Source organism: Micromys minutus (assembly GCF_963924665.1).
Source record: "Micromys minutus genome assembly, chromosome: 22".
NCBI lineage: Eukaryota > Metazoa > Chordata > Mammalia > Rodentia > Muridae > Micromys > Micromys minutus.
Genome location: NC_137957.1, coordinates 6698714 through 6714883, shown reverse-complemented (window position 1 = coordinate 6714883; position 16170 = coordinate 6698714). Strand labels below are relative to the sequence as shown.

The following is a 16170-nucleotide window of genomic DNA, read 5'->3' as shown; positions in this document are numbered from 1 at the left end:
GCCCTTGTGTACAGAACAACATTTGAGAAAAGAAACACTGGGAGGGATTCAAACAAAGAGAATCTTCTATTTGTAAAACTCAGTCCCATCACCATGTACTAGTCCAAGAAGAACAATTACAATATTTGTCTACTGCTGAACAATCCAGTAACACAAACCACCAACCAGCTGTCTCTTTAAGAAGCAGACGAAACAAGTTTTCCTCTTGCCCTGAAGCCTGGCCCTGAGGTTAGATTCCCTTCTCCTGACTGTGTACTCCATGGTTCTTCGTCTACCACAGCAGACTGGCCACTGCGGAAGGAAGGGAAGCAGGAGGAGGGAGAAGGAGACAGAAGGGCCAGGGTGTAGTGTGCAATGGTCTATCCCCAACAGTGTTTGGGAGCCACAGGGAAAGGCTACACTAGGGGTAGGATGGGGCCCTTGAGGGCTGAATGCTCAGTGGCAGGTCCACCCAAGGGCTTGAGTTTGAATTCCTGATCCTGTCTCCTTTTCCCAGGTGCTGGGATCACGGGCGTATGCACACGCCTGCTCCAGAGCAGCTCAAACCTGTGAATTATCACGGCCTTAGTCAGTGGTTTCCGCAACCTTCATCCCACTTTCAACTTCCGTTTCTTTCCCTAAAATTTATTTTTCATCTTACATATGGGTTTTTTTGTTTTGCTTTTTTTTTTTGGTTTTGCCTGCATGTATGTCTGTGTATGATGTACACACAGAGTCCATTCAGGCTCTTCCCTGGAACTAGACTTAAGATGCCTTTAAGGTAATGGCAGATGCTGGGAACTGACCCCAGGACCTTTGGAAGAACAGCCAGTGTACTGTCTACACTCAGCTCTCTCTCCTCTTCCTCCTCCTCTTCCTTTTCTTCATCCTCCTCTTCTCTCCTTTTTCTTTTAAGACAAGGTCTCACTCTGTAGCTCAGGCTAGCCTCAAACAAACTCTCACTATTCTTCTCCACTTCCCTAGTGCTGGGATGACCTGAGACATCACACCTAGCTTCATATTTCCTTCAACCACTAGAGAATAGAATGTTGGGGCTGGAAAGATGGCTCAGTGGTTAAGAGCACTGGCTGCTCTTCCAGAGGTCCTGAGTTCAAATTCCAGCACCTACATGGTGATGTACAACCCACTGTAACTCTAGTTACGAAATGCCTGCTCTTTTCAGCCTCTTCAGAGCATTCTAGGTAACTCCACAGCAAGAGAACCATCTTCCCTGGTTGAAGGGATTTCAGAAAGGTTTCTAGCTTTCTAGGGATTTACGTGGGGGAGGGAGAATGAGCGTACAACATTTTCATATCAGGGGTCAAAGCAGGAGATACAGCTTCTTCCTTTCTTACAGCTTCCTTCCCTTTTCCCAACCCTTTCCCAGCTCACACCCTACCCCATGAAAAGGGTAGGCCATGGAAAGCACTCTTCAGAACCTGAGTTGCACAACTGGCTTCTTCAGAGAATGTTGCAAAACTATAACCATCTGTGCTAGGAAAGTGGGGCCTGGGTGCAGTGCTGAGAGGCTGCCTCTCCGACGGCCACACACAGCACACACTCCAGCAGCTCAGGTGGACCCTGGCCTGTCATGTCTGTGTCCAGGTGCTATCAGAAAGCACTACAGAGGGTTAGAGATGGCAGGGACCTGAGTCCAATTACCATCATCCACATCAGGTGGTGCCACACTTGGCATGCACACAGACACGCACACACACACACACATACACACACACACACACACTTTAGCACTGAAGACAATTCTTGCTCATCACTTTCATTTTCCTAAGCACTTGGGTGCTGCCGTAACCCCTGGGGAAGTAGCAGGTGGGGTGGGGGAGGGGCGGGCACTACCCTAAGCACTACCCTACCTTTGCCATTTGCACCTGCACGCCATTGGCTTTCAGTGCAGTCACAGCCTTCTGTGCTGAAGACGGGCTGTCGAAGTCCACGAAGCCATAGCCTGCAATGGAAACAGCGTCACAAGGGGCCCAGGCTTTTCAGGAGACAGAAGAGTTATGGTCCATGTAAATGATGGAGCAGGGGAAGAGAGATTGAGAGTTTTCAGATGACTGTCCATGTGACCCTCACCAGAGCTCAGGCCCTCTCTGTGGCTGAGGATATCCAGGGAAATGAGAAGACCTTGTGGTACTCTGCTTTTATTTATTATATTCTGTGATATTTATATTATTTATTATATTCTTCTTTTATAGTCCTCATTAAGAACCTAGAGCATCAGACCTGAGATATTAAATCCTAGACTTCATGAACTTCTAAAGGTCCTCCATTTCTTCTCCAGACAGCCCCCAGGAATGCTAGGGAGGAAGGAATACAGCCGAGCAAGCAGATACCAGATGGAAACAGTCCTTTCTCAGAAATGTTCAAACCCCTCCACGACTATTCAGCATTGGGGAAAAAACACCTACTGGGCTGTGTTCCCAACTCCCTGAAAAGGTGTTTACACAGACGATTAGAAACTTCTCCCTGTGCACCTTCCCACCCAGGAAGACACTTAACCCAGAGGGAGCTGAACACACTCGGGGGACTGAATGCCACACAGTGTTCTGCCAGCACCACCCCAACAGCATTTTCAGTAACAGCTCTCCAGTCACAATGAGTCTAAATACCTGTAGGCCTTTAGCCCCAAACCTCCAACTCCTCCCAGGCGCTGGCTGCCCACATTCCCACAGCAGGAGACAGGGATAGAGAGCAGCTGTTCCCTCTCTCACCTTTGCACTTGTTTGTGGTCTTGTCCAGGATGGCCTTAGTGGAGACAATCTTGCCATACCTAAAAGAAAGGGAAAATGCAAGGTGATGATCTGGGGGGCAGGGATTACAAACCACACAGAAAAGCCCGTGTGGTGGTGCAGACCTTTGAACCCAGCACTCAGGAGGCAGAAGCAGACAGATCTCTGAGACTCGGAGGCCAGCCAGGTGTACAGAGAAAGTTCCAGGACAAAGATGAAGACATTTAGATTACTCCAGGCCCTTTCCTTCTCTGCTCCTAGTGGCACAAGCTTTTCTACTCATTATATGAAGACAAAGTAAAAAACCCAAAACCAGGTTAGTTAAAATGCTACCTGTGCAGTAAGAGGTGGCACACAGCACATACCTTTGACCCCAGTGCTCAGGAGCGGAGGCAGGTGGATCTCTGAGTTAGAGGCCAGCCTGGTCTATATGAGTTCTAGGATAGTAAGGCCTCTATATAGCTTTGTCTAAAAAACAAACAAAACAAAAAACCCACCATGTTAATTTTCATCCCTGCAACAAAATGCCTCCAATAAACACTTTTTATTTTGGCTCAAGATTTCAGTTCATGGTTTCAGTCCAGCATGGTGGGCAGATTGAAACACAGCTCCCGGCATGGGAAAGGGGAGGGAGGGGGAGTATAAACATCTGTCCCTTCTCTTCACGCAGGATTCCCCTGCTTCCTTTTATCGTCCCTGGCATACCCAGACGTGTACTTTAGCAATCTCGGAGGCTGGTGTGCTTTTCATTGGAAATGTCCCCATATGTCCTGTGGTTGAACACTGGTCCCCGGCTGCTGACACTGCTTAAAGGGGTAAAGTCTCACTGAGTGAACGGGTCACAGGCACTTTACTGCCTAGCCCTCCCCCGCTGCCCTTTGCTTTGCTGACATCAGAGTGACCATCCACATTCTTGCCACAGATCCTGTCCACCATGACAGTCCGTTCCCCTCACACTGTGGCTAACGCACACCCTTCTTCACTGAAATTGCTGTTGGTGCTTTTAGTCTAACTTCATCAGTAAGAGCAGCTGTCACAGTGTCCTTATTATAACCCTAACCCCACAAAGGCACCACATGAAAGAGTGACCACAGATCTTACAATACTAATACATTTGTGCCCTTTAGGTCACTTTTGGGGAAAGAAGCTCAGCCACACACACATGGAGCAAGTACCTAAAGGCCAAACTCCATTGGAATTCCTAGAGTAACAGCAATAATTCTTTCCTTTCTTTTCCTTTTTCTTTAGTGTTTCAAGACTGGGTTCCTGTGTGTATTTCTGGCTGCCCTAAAACTCATTTTATAGACCAGGCTAGCCTCAAACTCCCAGGGACTAGCAAACTCCACTGCCTCTGCTTCCAGAGTGCTGGGATTAAAGGTGTGTGCCACCATCCAGCTAGTAGAAATAATTTTTGATTTTACTTTTGTTTTAGACAAACACCATTCATCCTATTAAAAATAATAAAAAGAAATCCAAAGAGATGACTCGACAGGTAAGAACACTAGGACCTGGTTTGATTCTTAGCACCTGTCTATGGGCACCATGTATACACACAGTGCACAGACACACAGGCAAAACATCCACATACATAAATAATACGGTTAAAATGAGCATTTAAAAAAAAATGACAGGCTGGAGAGATGGCTCAGCGGTTAAGAGCACTGACTGCTCTTCCAGAGGTCCTGAGTTCAATTCCCAGCAACCACATGGTGGCTCACAAACATCTGTAATGAGATCGGATACCCCCTTCTGGTGTGTCTTGAAGTCATCTACAGTGTACTTATATATAATAAACAAATCTTTTAAAAAAATAACAAACATGCTTCCTCTGATCCCCTACTCTGAACACTCTTGGGTGGAGACCAACCTGATCCCAACAGGCCAGCCTGAGCCAAATTCTTTGTCTCAAATCCTAACTCTGCTACTTTCTAGTAGGACTGACCTCAGACAAGTCCTGTGGCCTCCTCCTACATCCCGGCCTCACCACAGCAACCTTGTCCCAACATTCTGGTGCCAACAAATAACTCCTCGTGCTCTTTGACCTGGTTTTTCCACCTTGCCGCCTTATGAATGAGTTAAATTAGTCTGTGACATGTTTTCACTCTGTATTTTATGAGACTTGTGTTTTTCCAGCTTTTTGGAAAACCCTGTTGGCAGCAGGGGCCAGGACAGCTGGCAGAGCTTAGTCATGACATAGTGCAGATCTCGGGTTAAGTCAGAAGTATCCTACTGGGGAAAAGCTGCTACATTGTATCCCAGGAGTGTGAAAATGGCGACGGACAGCAACCATGAGCGAAGTCAGAAATTCGGGGGCAGAAGAGAAACAGTGGGCAAAAACTAAATTTGAGACTAATACTCCAAACAAGCATTTAAAATAAAATAAATCTGTCCTCCTAGTCCTAAAGAACATGGATGACTGATTAGTTTGTTTTTATCCCCTGGCTGCCTCCTTCTCCAGTCCAGCTTCTGGGACCCAAAGGATTATTAGACAAAATAAGCTGGGGGATGCCCTGGAGGTTGAGAAAAGAGCATATTAAAAGGAGGTGGGGCCCAGCAGTCCTTGGATCTTTTAAGCAAAAAATCCTAAGTGACTGTCGGCCAAAGGACATTCAAGCTGCTATCCCCATCAAGGCCCCAGGCTGGAGCCGGTTGTGGCCCAGCAGCCTGAGACTTTGAGCTAGAGTTTCCACCGCAGCTGGCAACAGCTGGGCCAGTGCGCCTCCTCCACAGGAGCCCCTTTGCGAGAACCAGAAGTTCCAGTCCCAGGCCACACCTCTCCTTCCGGCCCACCAGAGTCTGTGATCCAGCAACCCAGGAAGAGATCCCTGGAACACAGGCAGGAAGTCCTTCTGAGCAGAAGCCCGCCCTTCTTAGAGAGGCCGGCCCCTCCCCGCCATCCGGCTCCACCCAACCCATGCCTTCACCCTGAACTTCTACATTTTTGTTTGACTGGTTTGTTTCTTCCTTTTTTATTTTACTTTATTTTATTTCTGAGATAGAGTTTCTCCGCATAGTCCTGGCTGCTCAGGAACTCGATCTGTAGACCAGGCCGGTCTGGAACTCAGAAACAGATTCACCTGTTTTCCCTGCCTCCCAAGTGCTGGGATTAAAGTTGAGCGCTACCATAGCCCTGCTTGTTTGATTGATTTTTACACAGGCAAGCTCGCAGGCATGCAGACCAAGGGTTAAGTTTCCAGCATACTACCTGATTCATAATAGCCATAAATTAGTAACAATGTAAATACTTTCAACAACAGAATAAATAAACAAGAACAGATAGTAAAGGGGCTGGAGAGATAGCTCAGCAGAGATGGCTGCTATTCCAGAGGATCTGGGTTCAATTCCCAGCATCCACATTAAGTGGCTCACAGCTGCTTGTAACTCCAGTTCCAGAGCATCAGATGCCCTCTGGTTTCAGATATATATGGTGCACATAAACCTACACAAGCACATAAACATACCTATAAATTAAAATGGATAAAAATTAAAATAAATAAAATAAAAACTGGTATAGCCAGGTATGGTGGGAAAAGCCTCTTGAGAGAGTCTGAGGTCACCTGGGACACAGGCACCTAGCATGCCTGTGAGGGCCTTAACCACTGTGGGTACTGAGGTCCTGGGCTGGGATCCAGGACGACATAAATGCAGAAAGGGAGCTGAACAGCAGCAAGCAGCTTTCCTCCTGGTTGTGGGTGTGATGTGACCTTCTGCCTCAAGCTCCTTCACCTGAACTCCCCAGCGCAACAAACTGTAGAGCAAGCTCTGAGCCCAAAGGAACCCTTTCTCCCTTACGTTGACCTCATTTGAAACCAGCCTAGGATCCATGAGACACTGTCTCAAAACCACAAAGCCAAAAAAATAAAAAATAAATAAACAGCATGTGAGTGTCCTGGGATGTGCCGTGACTATGGGGTAGAAGCGTGATGCTATTGCAATTCATGCTAAGGACATGTGGCAAGAAGCTGGCGACTGTGAGTCTGCGCTATCCTGGAAGCCTCCGTACTGGGATTGCAACTCACGGCTGACACAGCTTCACCAGGTCCTGGTCAGTGGTGCTTGGCTGCAGTCCTCGGATATACAGGTTGGTTTTGCTCAGCTGGTCATTCCCGCTACTCCCGCTGCTGCTGTTAGGGGTGCCGTTCCTTGGACTCGGAGGTGCCATTTGCTGAGCCACATATAGCTGCAAAGAGACATGAAGAGAGAAGGTCAGAAAAAAAATGTGCATTTACCCGCTAGAAGCTGAGAAAGACTCAGTGGAAACAGACACAAAATATTAACAGCAATGGGAATAAAACAGTTAAAAAGAACGGTAAGATAGGCCATCTCAGTGGCTCTGCGTGTAAAGTGCAACCACCAAACATAATAGGCAGAGTCTGATGCACACAGGGTAGGTAAAGAACAGACTCCTAGGAGTTGTCCTCTGACCTCATATGTACTGTGCATGCCCACACACACATGTGCACACACTTGTATGCACAAATGCACACAATAAATATATAAAATATACTATATAAATTATTTAGACAGGCAGTGGTGGTGCCTTTAATCCTAGGACTTGTGAGGCAGAGGGAACTGGATCTCTGTGAGTTTGAGGCCAGCCTTATCTACAGAGAAAAGTCCAGGACAGCCAGGGATACACAAAGAAACCCTGTACCTGTTTTGAAAAAAACCCAAACAGGCAAAAAAAAATTAAATAATTATAAAAGTCATAAGAATTTCTCTACTATAAAAGGATAGAATACACAGTTATCTTAGCTGTCAGCCAGGAGTAATTAGAATAAATGAACCTGTTTGGGAGAAGAGTGCCCTGTAGTGCAATAAGGATGTTTGTAATCATAAATATGTTGCAGAACATGGTCAGATGACTGACTGCCTCTCAAGTCCAGAACTTTTGAAATCATAAGGGATAGAAATAATTTAAACACAAAAATATTCAAGCAGTAACAGGAAAGAGTCCCACCTGATACTTGTAGTAGGTTGAACATTGTTGCAAACTTGGATAGTAACAGAAATGTTGGGGCTAGGGAAATGGCTTGGTTATAAAGGGGTCCTGAGTTCAGACCCTTAGCAACCATTCAGAAAGCTGGGTGACACACATCTGTTAACTCCAGCACTAGGAAGAGAGACAGGTGAGCTCACTGGCCAGCCAGCTTAACCAAATTCAGGCCCAGGTTCAGTGAGAGACCCCGCCTCTCAAACAAACAACAACAAACCCTGTGTGGAGTCACAAGCCTCTAATACCAGTCGTTTGGAGGCTGAGGCAGGAGGGTCTCTATGAATTTCAGAACAACCTGGTGTACAAAGCAAAGTCCAGGCCAGCCAAGGCTATGAGGTAAAAGCAAACAATAAAAGAGAGTCCAAGAGAAATCTCCTAAGTAACACTTGTCTGTCTTTCCAGAAAGATGACACAAACCAAGTATGTTCACTTAATAGGTGAGAGTCTCATGTAGGAGGGACTAGGAAATGGAATATTCTTAATGGAAGAAGGAAGAATATCAAAGAGCTAAGGTTTGCTCTAGGCCCTTAAAGTAAACAGGTAGGATTCAAAAGTCCTTTGTGTTGTTCCTGGTTCAGACAGGATCCCATATATCCCAGGCTACTTTTTTAAATTTTTTAAATTTTATTTATATGAGTACACTGTAGTTGTCTTCAGACACACCAAAGGAGGGCATCAGATCTCATTACAAATGGTTGTGAGCCTCCATGTGGTTGCTGGGATTTGAACTCAGGACCTCTGGAAGAGCAGTCAGTGCTCTAACCACTGAGCCACCTCTCCAGCCCCGCAGGCTAGTTTTAAATGCTGGCTTCATATCCTGGATGCTGGGATTACTGATGTGTGTGACCACACCCAGCTACAATTCAAAGCTCCAGTGGCCACTCATTTGCCAAATTCTTTCTTGACCTGGGTCCCTTAACTTCATTTTTAACCACTAGGGCAAAAGAAAAGCCTTTCCATATGTGAAGTCATAGTTCCTGGTACAGAGTAGGCAAAGGCATTTGTGAAGATGAGAGAAATGAACTTATGGGATATTCTTAAAACCTACAGTCTCACCAATTCACCCAGAGGTCTAACTTAATTATGACAGCAACTGGCCATGAATGATCCATACAATATGTCCTGAAGCTAGTGGCCTCTAGGTTGTGTAACATAAATGGATATCTTGCTTGAGTTCCAGTCAGAATACTTCCAAATAAGGGAAGGTCCACATTCTCTGAGCAGTAATGGATTCTCCACTAGTTGCTCATGAGACCCTCTGGGGTGTTTCAGTCATTCAGTGAATTCTTGAATTGCCCACTCCACGTACATACTGACTGATCCTGTAAAGAATCATTAACAGAATGGGTGGAATCTCTCCCAGTGCCTTTGATTCCTGTGCTGCTGGGGACTGAACCAGCCTTGACTATATGTTAGTAAAGGGCTACATCTTCAGTCCTTTTTACTTTGTGTTTTGAGGAATGAGCTAAGTTGCCCAGGCAGGCCTTTAACTTTCAAAATTCAGTTTAGTAAACCAACAGGTTTTATTGGCGTTATCTACAGAAGTATGAGTGAGGGGCTACTTTCAGAAGCAGAAACGATTCAACGACAGCCCATATTCACCCCAGCATAGGTGTCCAGAAGTTGGACACCTGCAGCCAGCTCAGTAGGCTGGGAGTGTCTCTTCCAGGCAGATGGGTTGGCCTGAGCCTCTTCTGGGCATCTCTGCTTGTTTGAGTGTCTTCATAGTCATTACTGCTCTTATAAGCCCATGTGAACTATTTATACAGCCCAGTGTGACCTCAGACCCCTCCTGGGTCAGCTTCACTGGCTGAGTGCCCAACTATGTCTGCCCACAATGTATTTGAATACACTCCCAGGAGGAATTTACAAGTTAGAGCTCACAACCTAAAAAACTATCAGAATGAGAAGTGGGTGACGGGGACCCAGGTTCAATTCCCAGCACCCCCACGGCAACTCAAAACTGTCTTCAGACCCCTTCGCTGTTGTGCCCGGCCCGCTGAGGAATTGCCATGAGCAAAGCCCACCTTCCTGAACTGAAGAAGTTTATGGACAAGAAGTGATTGCTGAAGTTAAACGGTGGCAGGCGTGTACAAGGAATACTGCGGGGCTTTGATCCCTTCATGAACCTTGTGACTGGTGAGCATGTGGGGACAGTGACCGGCAGGCCACAGAACACTGGGATGGTGGCCATGCGAGGAACCAGCAGCATCATGTTAGAAGCCGTGCAAGGAGTCTAAGCAGTGTTCAGAAGTGTATCCACATCCCTCCCCAAAGGCCTGTTTGATTGCGATGTAGAATTAGGTCATGAACATTTTCATATGAAACTTTTTGCTAAATAAACTTTTGTAATACTCAAAAAAAAAAAAAAAAAATGCCTGTAACTCCAGTTCCAGGTGAACAGACACCCTCACGCAGACATGCCTGCAGGCAAAACACCAATGCATATGAAATAAAAATAGATAAAAAAAACGAAGAAAAGTATGTGCTAGTGAGGATCCAAGCAAAGTAGATAAAGAACATGAAGCAATAAGCAATTCCTGGGAGAGAAGTTTCAAAAAGACGTCTACATTTTCCCAGGACAAGGGCAGCAAGCTCAGAAGAGGGTAAATGTTGGCAAAGTGCACATGGTCCTGTAAACAACCCTGGTGAAACTCAGTGGGACACATCTAATTAGAAAGTCAGACAGCTGAGAGGAGGGAAGGGTTACAGTGACAGACTGTGTGTGTACAGATGTACAGACAGCCACAGTGACACAGAAGCTGGCAGAGCTCCAAGTTCAAGGCTAGCCTGGTCTACAGAGTGAGTTCCAGGACAGCCAGAGCTACCCGTCTGACATATAGACGGACGGATGGACAAACAGACAGACACTGTCTTAAAAAAAGTAAAAATGAAACTCTTATGTATAGTTAACATATTCTATTACCAATTACGTAAAATGCTGAATCAGGCTGGAGAAATGGCCAGCAGGTAAGGACATTCCCTGCACACCCTGGAGACCTGAGTTCAAACCCAAATTAAAGCAAGTGGAGGGAACCTTTGTCCTCTGATCTCCACATGCATGCTGTAGCATGTGTACACACACACACACAAGATAGAATACTAAGATACTAAATCTGACCTCATGATCCTTCTGCCCAACTTCCCAAGGGCTGGGAAGGCACACACATGTGCCATCAGGTTCTGCTTTATCATTTTATAATTTGTTAGTCAGTCAGTCAGTCAGTCAGTTATTCAAGACAGGGTTTCTCTGTATAGCCCTGATTGTCCTGGAACTCACTCCGCAGACCAGGCTGGTCGGACCTCAGAGATCCGCCTGCGTCCCCAGTGTTGGGATTAAAAGCATGTATTGTCACTGCCCAGTGCATTTTAAATTTTAAATAAACCATAGTATTGCTATTCCACACATTAATTATTCTTTAATTTTATGAAATGCATAATTATCATAAAATATGTAAAAAAGTCTAGCTGTTCTGTCCTGTTGACGTGGTTTTGTGCTCTTGTTTTTACATTACTTTGTCTGCTTTAGTTTTCTTTTTTCTGCTTTAGATTTTAATCATGTGTGTGCATATATGTATGTGCACAAGAGCACGGAGGTCAGAGGGTGACTTGTGGGAGCTAGTTCTTTGCTTCTGCATTGTGGACCCTGAGCACTGCATACAGTTCGCTGGCCTCAGCAGCAGACACCTTTTTAAAAAAATTGTGATGTTCCCACAGTATATGCCAGGCTGGCCTTAACCTTTCTTTAACCTCAAGTTTACATAGTAGATGTGGACTATTGTATGTGTGTATGTGACGTGTGCATTTATGTTGAGTATGGGTGCTTATGTGCCTGTGTATGTGCAGGTCAGAGGACAGCCTCGGGTGGAGCCTCACTGTTCTTGAGACAGGGTCTCTTTCTTGTTCCCTGATGCAGATGCCAGGCCAGGTGGCCAGAAGAGCTCTGGACTGCAAAGAGAACTAGAGAGTCAGGTGGACTGGGGTTCTGGGTCCTCACACTTGCATGACAAATGCTTTAGCTACTGAGTTCCCAAAGCACAGACTTGTGTCACATGGCTCCCAAGTCTATACTTGTCCACTGCTGTCCCTCTAACCCAGACCTGCCAATGACTTTCACCAGCTACAAGCCTCTATTAATAAAACAAGAAGTCTATTTCTAAAATGTGCTTAAATCCGGTCTTAAATAAGATTTAAAAATAGGCAAAGAGCAGGAATGCTGATTGACACCTGTAATCCTAACACTGGGAATCAAAGCCAGGAGGACCAGGAGTTCAAGGCCAGCCTGGCTTATATTCGACCCCCGTCTCAATAAATAAGTAATTTAAAAGCAGGTAAAATTTAAAAGCATGAACTGTTCCTTGTCCTCTGCCCCCCCCCCCTTATGGCTGGGGATTTAGTTCAGTAGCAGAGAACTTACCTAATATGAGCAATGCAAGATCCTAGCTCAGGATCAATACCCTCTCTGTGATCAATACCGCCCTCACCAAATTGGCAGTGATCCAGCCCATTCATTAAAAAATCCTACTAGATTTAAGAGTTGGTCTGGGGGCTGGAAAGATGGCTCAGCAAATAATAAATTAGAAGGAAAGCACATGACTGCTCCTAGGCATAGAGGAGGAGACAGTCTACTGTAGATAAAGAGAGAACATAGCCAGAGGGTGCAGAGTAGACATAAGCCGTAAGACTGAGGTGGGCCATGTGGGAGGAGGGAGGGAGGGAGACAAAGAAGGGAGAGAGGGGAGAACCGGGTGCAAGAGCCAGGAGGTCCAAAAGGGTCACCAAGATGGCTGAGTATACAGGGAAGGCAGCCCAATGCCCGGGAGAGTTCAGGGTAAGGGGAGGTGTATGTGAGGCAGGAGGACTCTGTAACAGGGGTCTGAGAGATGCTGGGAGAACCTGGCCGCTAGGTACCTCAGTCATTTGTCCCAGGGCTTGATACTCAACAGTTTAGTTTTATAGCACCTTGGGCGGTGAATCTGTCTGGTTTTAGGTTTAGCATTAGAACATCCAATTTGGGCTGGAGAGATGGCTCAGTGATTAGGAGCACTGACTGCTCTTCCAGAGGACCTGAGTTCAATTCCCAGGAACCACATGGTGGCTCACAACCATCTGTAATGGGATCTGATGCCCTCTTCTGGTGTGTCTGAGGACAGCTACCGTGTACTTATATATAATAAATAAATAAAAATTTTAAAAAAGGACATCCAATGGTCTGGAGATGTAAACAGTCTGTTGTTGGTGTTTTTGACACAGGCCTCATGTAACCCAGGCTGGTTTTAGACTCCAGATCCTCTAGCATCCCGAGTGCTAGGATTACAGAAGTAGGCTGCAGGTCTAGACTGACAAAGGGTCTTTTTGAAGATTAGTTCCATCAATACTAAAACATCCCCTTTCATTTCTACTTGTGACTTAGTTCTTATTTTTTCAACGTGAATAAAGGGAAGGAAAATGTTTCAGATCAAAACCTTCAAACCTCAGCAAGATTTAAAGGCTTGAAAAGGCTGTGGTGCTTGACCTGGTGGGTAAGTGTTAAAGCTTGACCTTGTCTGTTTACTGATCCTATTTCTGTAAATAGGATTTTAGGCAGGAACCTAGCATCCTGACACTTGGAGAAGGCTTCTCCCCAAGTTGCATTGGTCATGGTGTTTCACGTGGCTGTGATGACCTGAATTAAGAAAGTAGCCAAGGATGACCTTGAACATCTGATCCTTCCAACTTCTCCCCCTGGGTGCTGGGACTCTGTGCATGCTTCACAGAGTCAGTTTTCAATGGAGCTGGGGATGGGCATTTAGAGCCTACGATGGCAGCAAGCTACTTCCCCGGGATCCCATCTCAGACTTAACATAAGGTCTTCGTTCTTCAGATAAGAAAAGATCACATTCATAATTTAATAAGATTAATTTCTGCATAATTCCTCAGCTGTCAACTATTTTTCAGCAATAGGATGGACAACGCTTCGATATTAGACATTTTTCCCCCAAAAGTATATATGTTTAGCTTTATTTAGCATTTAACTAGTAAAGTGTAATTAAAACACAGGCTGCAGATCTTCCTCCCTTGGAGCCCACCCCCAGGCCCCCTCCCCCTCAGGCCCCCTCCCCATCTAAGGAGTTCTTGTTTTCCTTTGTAAATCTGTGAAGAACAAGCAAGCAAGCAGAGAACAGAAAGCAACATAGGCTCAAGTCTCACAGGAAAAGCAAAAGAACGGAGCCGGGCATGGTGGTGAACTATTGTAATGCCAGCAGTTCCTTATAGAACCTAGGACCACCACAATGGGCTGGGCCCTCCCCCATTGATCGCTAAATGAGAAAATGCCTTACACCTGGGCCTCAAGGATGCATTTCTTCAACCAAGGCTCCTTTCTTTCTGATGACTCTAGCTTGTGTCAAGTTGACATGTCAAACCAGCCACTACAACTGACCTCTTGTAAAGATGACACACAAACACATCACCATTAAGCCACAACCCTTCCTTTCTTATTCATACCCAAGACTTCACATAAAAACATAAATAACAGGCAAGCACCAGTCCCTGACGCTATTGATACTTGACAGGAGCCCAGCATAACTGTCCCCCAAGAATCCGCCCAGTAGCTGACTAAAACAGATGCAGATACCCACAGATAAACACTGGTTGGAGCTCAAGAACTCTTATAGAAGAGTTGGAGGCAGGCTGGAGAGATGGCTCAGCGGTTATGAGCACTGACTGCTCTTCTGGAGGTCCCGAGTTCAATTCCCAGCAACCACATGGTGGCTCACAACTATCTGTAGTGGAATCTGATGCCCTTTCTGGTGTACGTGAAGTCAGTGACAGTTACTCATATATAGAGTTGGAGGAAGAACTGAGCGCCCCCAAAAGTGGAAGAGGATGTGCCTAGCCCTGCAGAGATTTAATGTGCTAGAGTGGGGGGATGCCCAAGGGAGCCCCCACCCTCTCAGAGAAGGGGAGGGAGTATGGAGAGAGAGTGTGTGAGGTGGGGACTAGGAGAACAGGCAGCAATAAGTAGGTAAAGGGAATATATATAAATAAATAAATGTATGTCCCACTGTGTTAATTAGGGTTTTATGCTGTGAACAGACACCATGACCAATGCAAGTTCTATAAAAGACAACATTTAATTGGAGCTGGCTTACAAGTTCAGAGGTTCAGTCCATTATCATCAAGGTGGGAACATGGCAGCATCCAGGCAGGCATGGTGCAGGAGGAGCTGAGAGTTCCACATCTTCATCTGAAGTCGGCCAGTAGAAGACTGACTTCCAGGCAGCTAAGGTGAGGGTCTTAAGCCCACGACCACAGTGACATACATCTAATAGTGCCACTCCCTGGGCCATGCATATATAAACCATCACTTTCCACTCCCTGGTAGCAGCTTTTCTCATGGTTCTGGCATCTCGAACATTTTGGGGTCTCCGAGGCAACTTCAATGTTACAGCTTCTTGTTTCAATGTCTGGGATCCACACACGATCTTCTGGGCTCCTCCAAAGGGCTGGCGTCACTTCTCCAGCTCTGCCCTCTGTGGCTCTCTAAACTCAAGTTGATCCACCCCACTGCTGCTGCTGTTCTTAGTGATCATCCCATGGTAATGGCATCTCCAATCACTGGGGTTTTCCGCTGTAACCAGGCTTCATCAATAGCCTCTCTTCATGGTGCCAAGCCTCAGATCCTCTGCATGACTCCTTCAGTCCTGGACTATCAACTGTAAATGCGGCTGCACCTTTACCAATGGCCTTCCAAAGCCTCTCACAGTGCCAAGCCTCAGCTGTTCTTCATGATGCCTTCATGCCTTCAAAACCAGTACCATCTGGGTCACTCCTACACATTACCAAGTACAGCTGCAGCATGAGGTACAACCTTGGCTATCTCTGGAACACAGCTTCTTTGTGCTCTCAGAAAACACTTACCAGAAGATTTCACCTCAGTGATCTCAGTGATGCTGGTCTCTCTCTCTCTCTCTTTTTAAGATTTATTTATTATTTATAAGTACACTGTAGCTGTCTTCAGACACACCAGAAGAGGGCATCAGGTCCCATTACAGATGGTTGTGAGCCACCATGTGGTTGCTGGGATTTGAACTCAGGACCTCTGGAAGAGCAGTCCGTGCTCTTAGCCACCAAGTCATCTCTCTAGCCCCCTGGTCTCTTCTTAATCACCACTAATTTCTCAGCTACAGCTGACCAGCATTAATTGTCCTAGCAGCCCTTTCTATTATTCACCCAAAAGTGAGAGCCACATGGTTGAAGCTGTTGTGTTCTGCTGTTTGCTGAGGCTGGAGAATGGCTTCCTTTACACTATTGCCAGCTTTCTGTTTTCTGACCCCCTCTCTGCCTAAGTTTTGCTTTCCTGGAACTAGCTTTGTAGATTGTCCTTGAACTCAGGTCCGCATGGCGCTGTCTCCTGTAATGTTGGGATTAAATGTATGTACCACCTTGCCCGTATTTAAATTTAGC

General features: G+C 46.0%; 1 protein-coding gene across 6 annotated transcripts in view; it reads right to left on the bottom strand.

The window, feature by feature from the left end:
* The window catches only part of RBMS2 (RNA binding motif single stranded interacting protein 2), a 40600-nt gene that overhangs the window by 13229 nt on the left and 11201 nt on the right, over nt 1-16170 (bottom strand). For 4 of the 6 annotated variants that reach the window (XM_080935003.1, XM_080935005.1, XM_080935006.1 and 1 more), the window contains 4 exons: nt 6746-6906; nt 2709-2767; nt 1851-1942; nt 166-291 (listed from right to left, as the gene is read on the bottom strand). In XM_080935003.1, coding sequence (XP_080791129.1) covers nt 166-291; nt 1851-1942; nt 2709-2767; nt 6746-6906 — 438 coding nt within the window. The remainder of the gene's footprint in view (nt 1-165; nt 292-1850; nt 1943-2708; nt 2768-6745; nt 6907-16170) is intronic. The other 2 variants (XM_080935008.1, XM_080935007.1) reach the window with 1 other exon arrangement.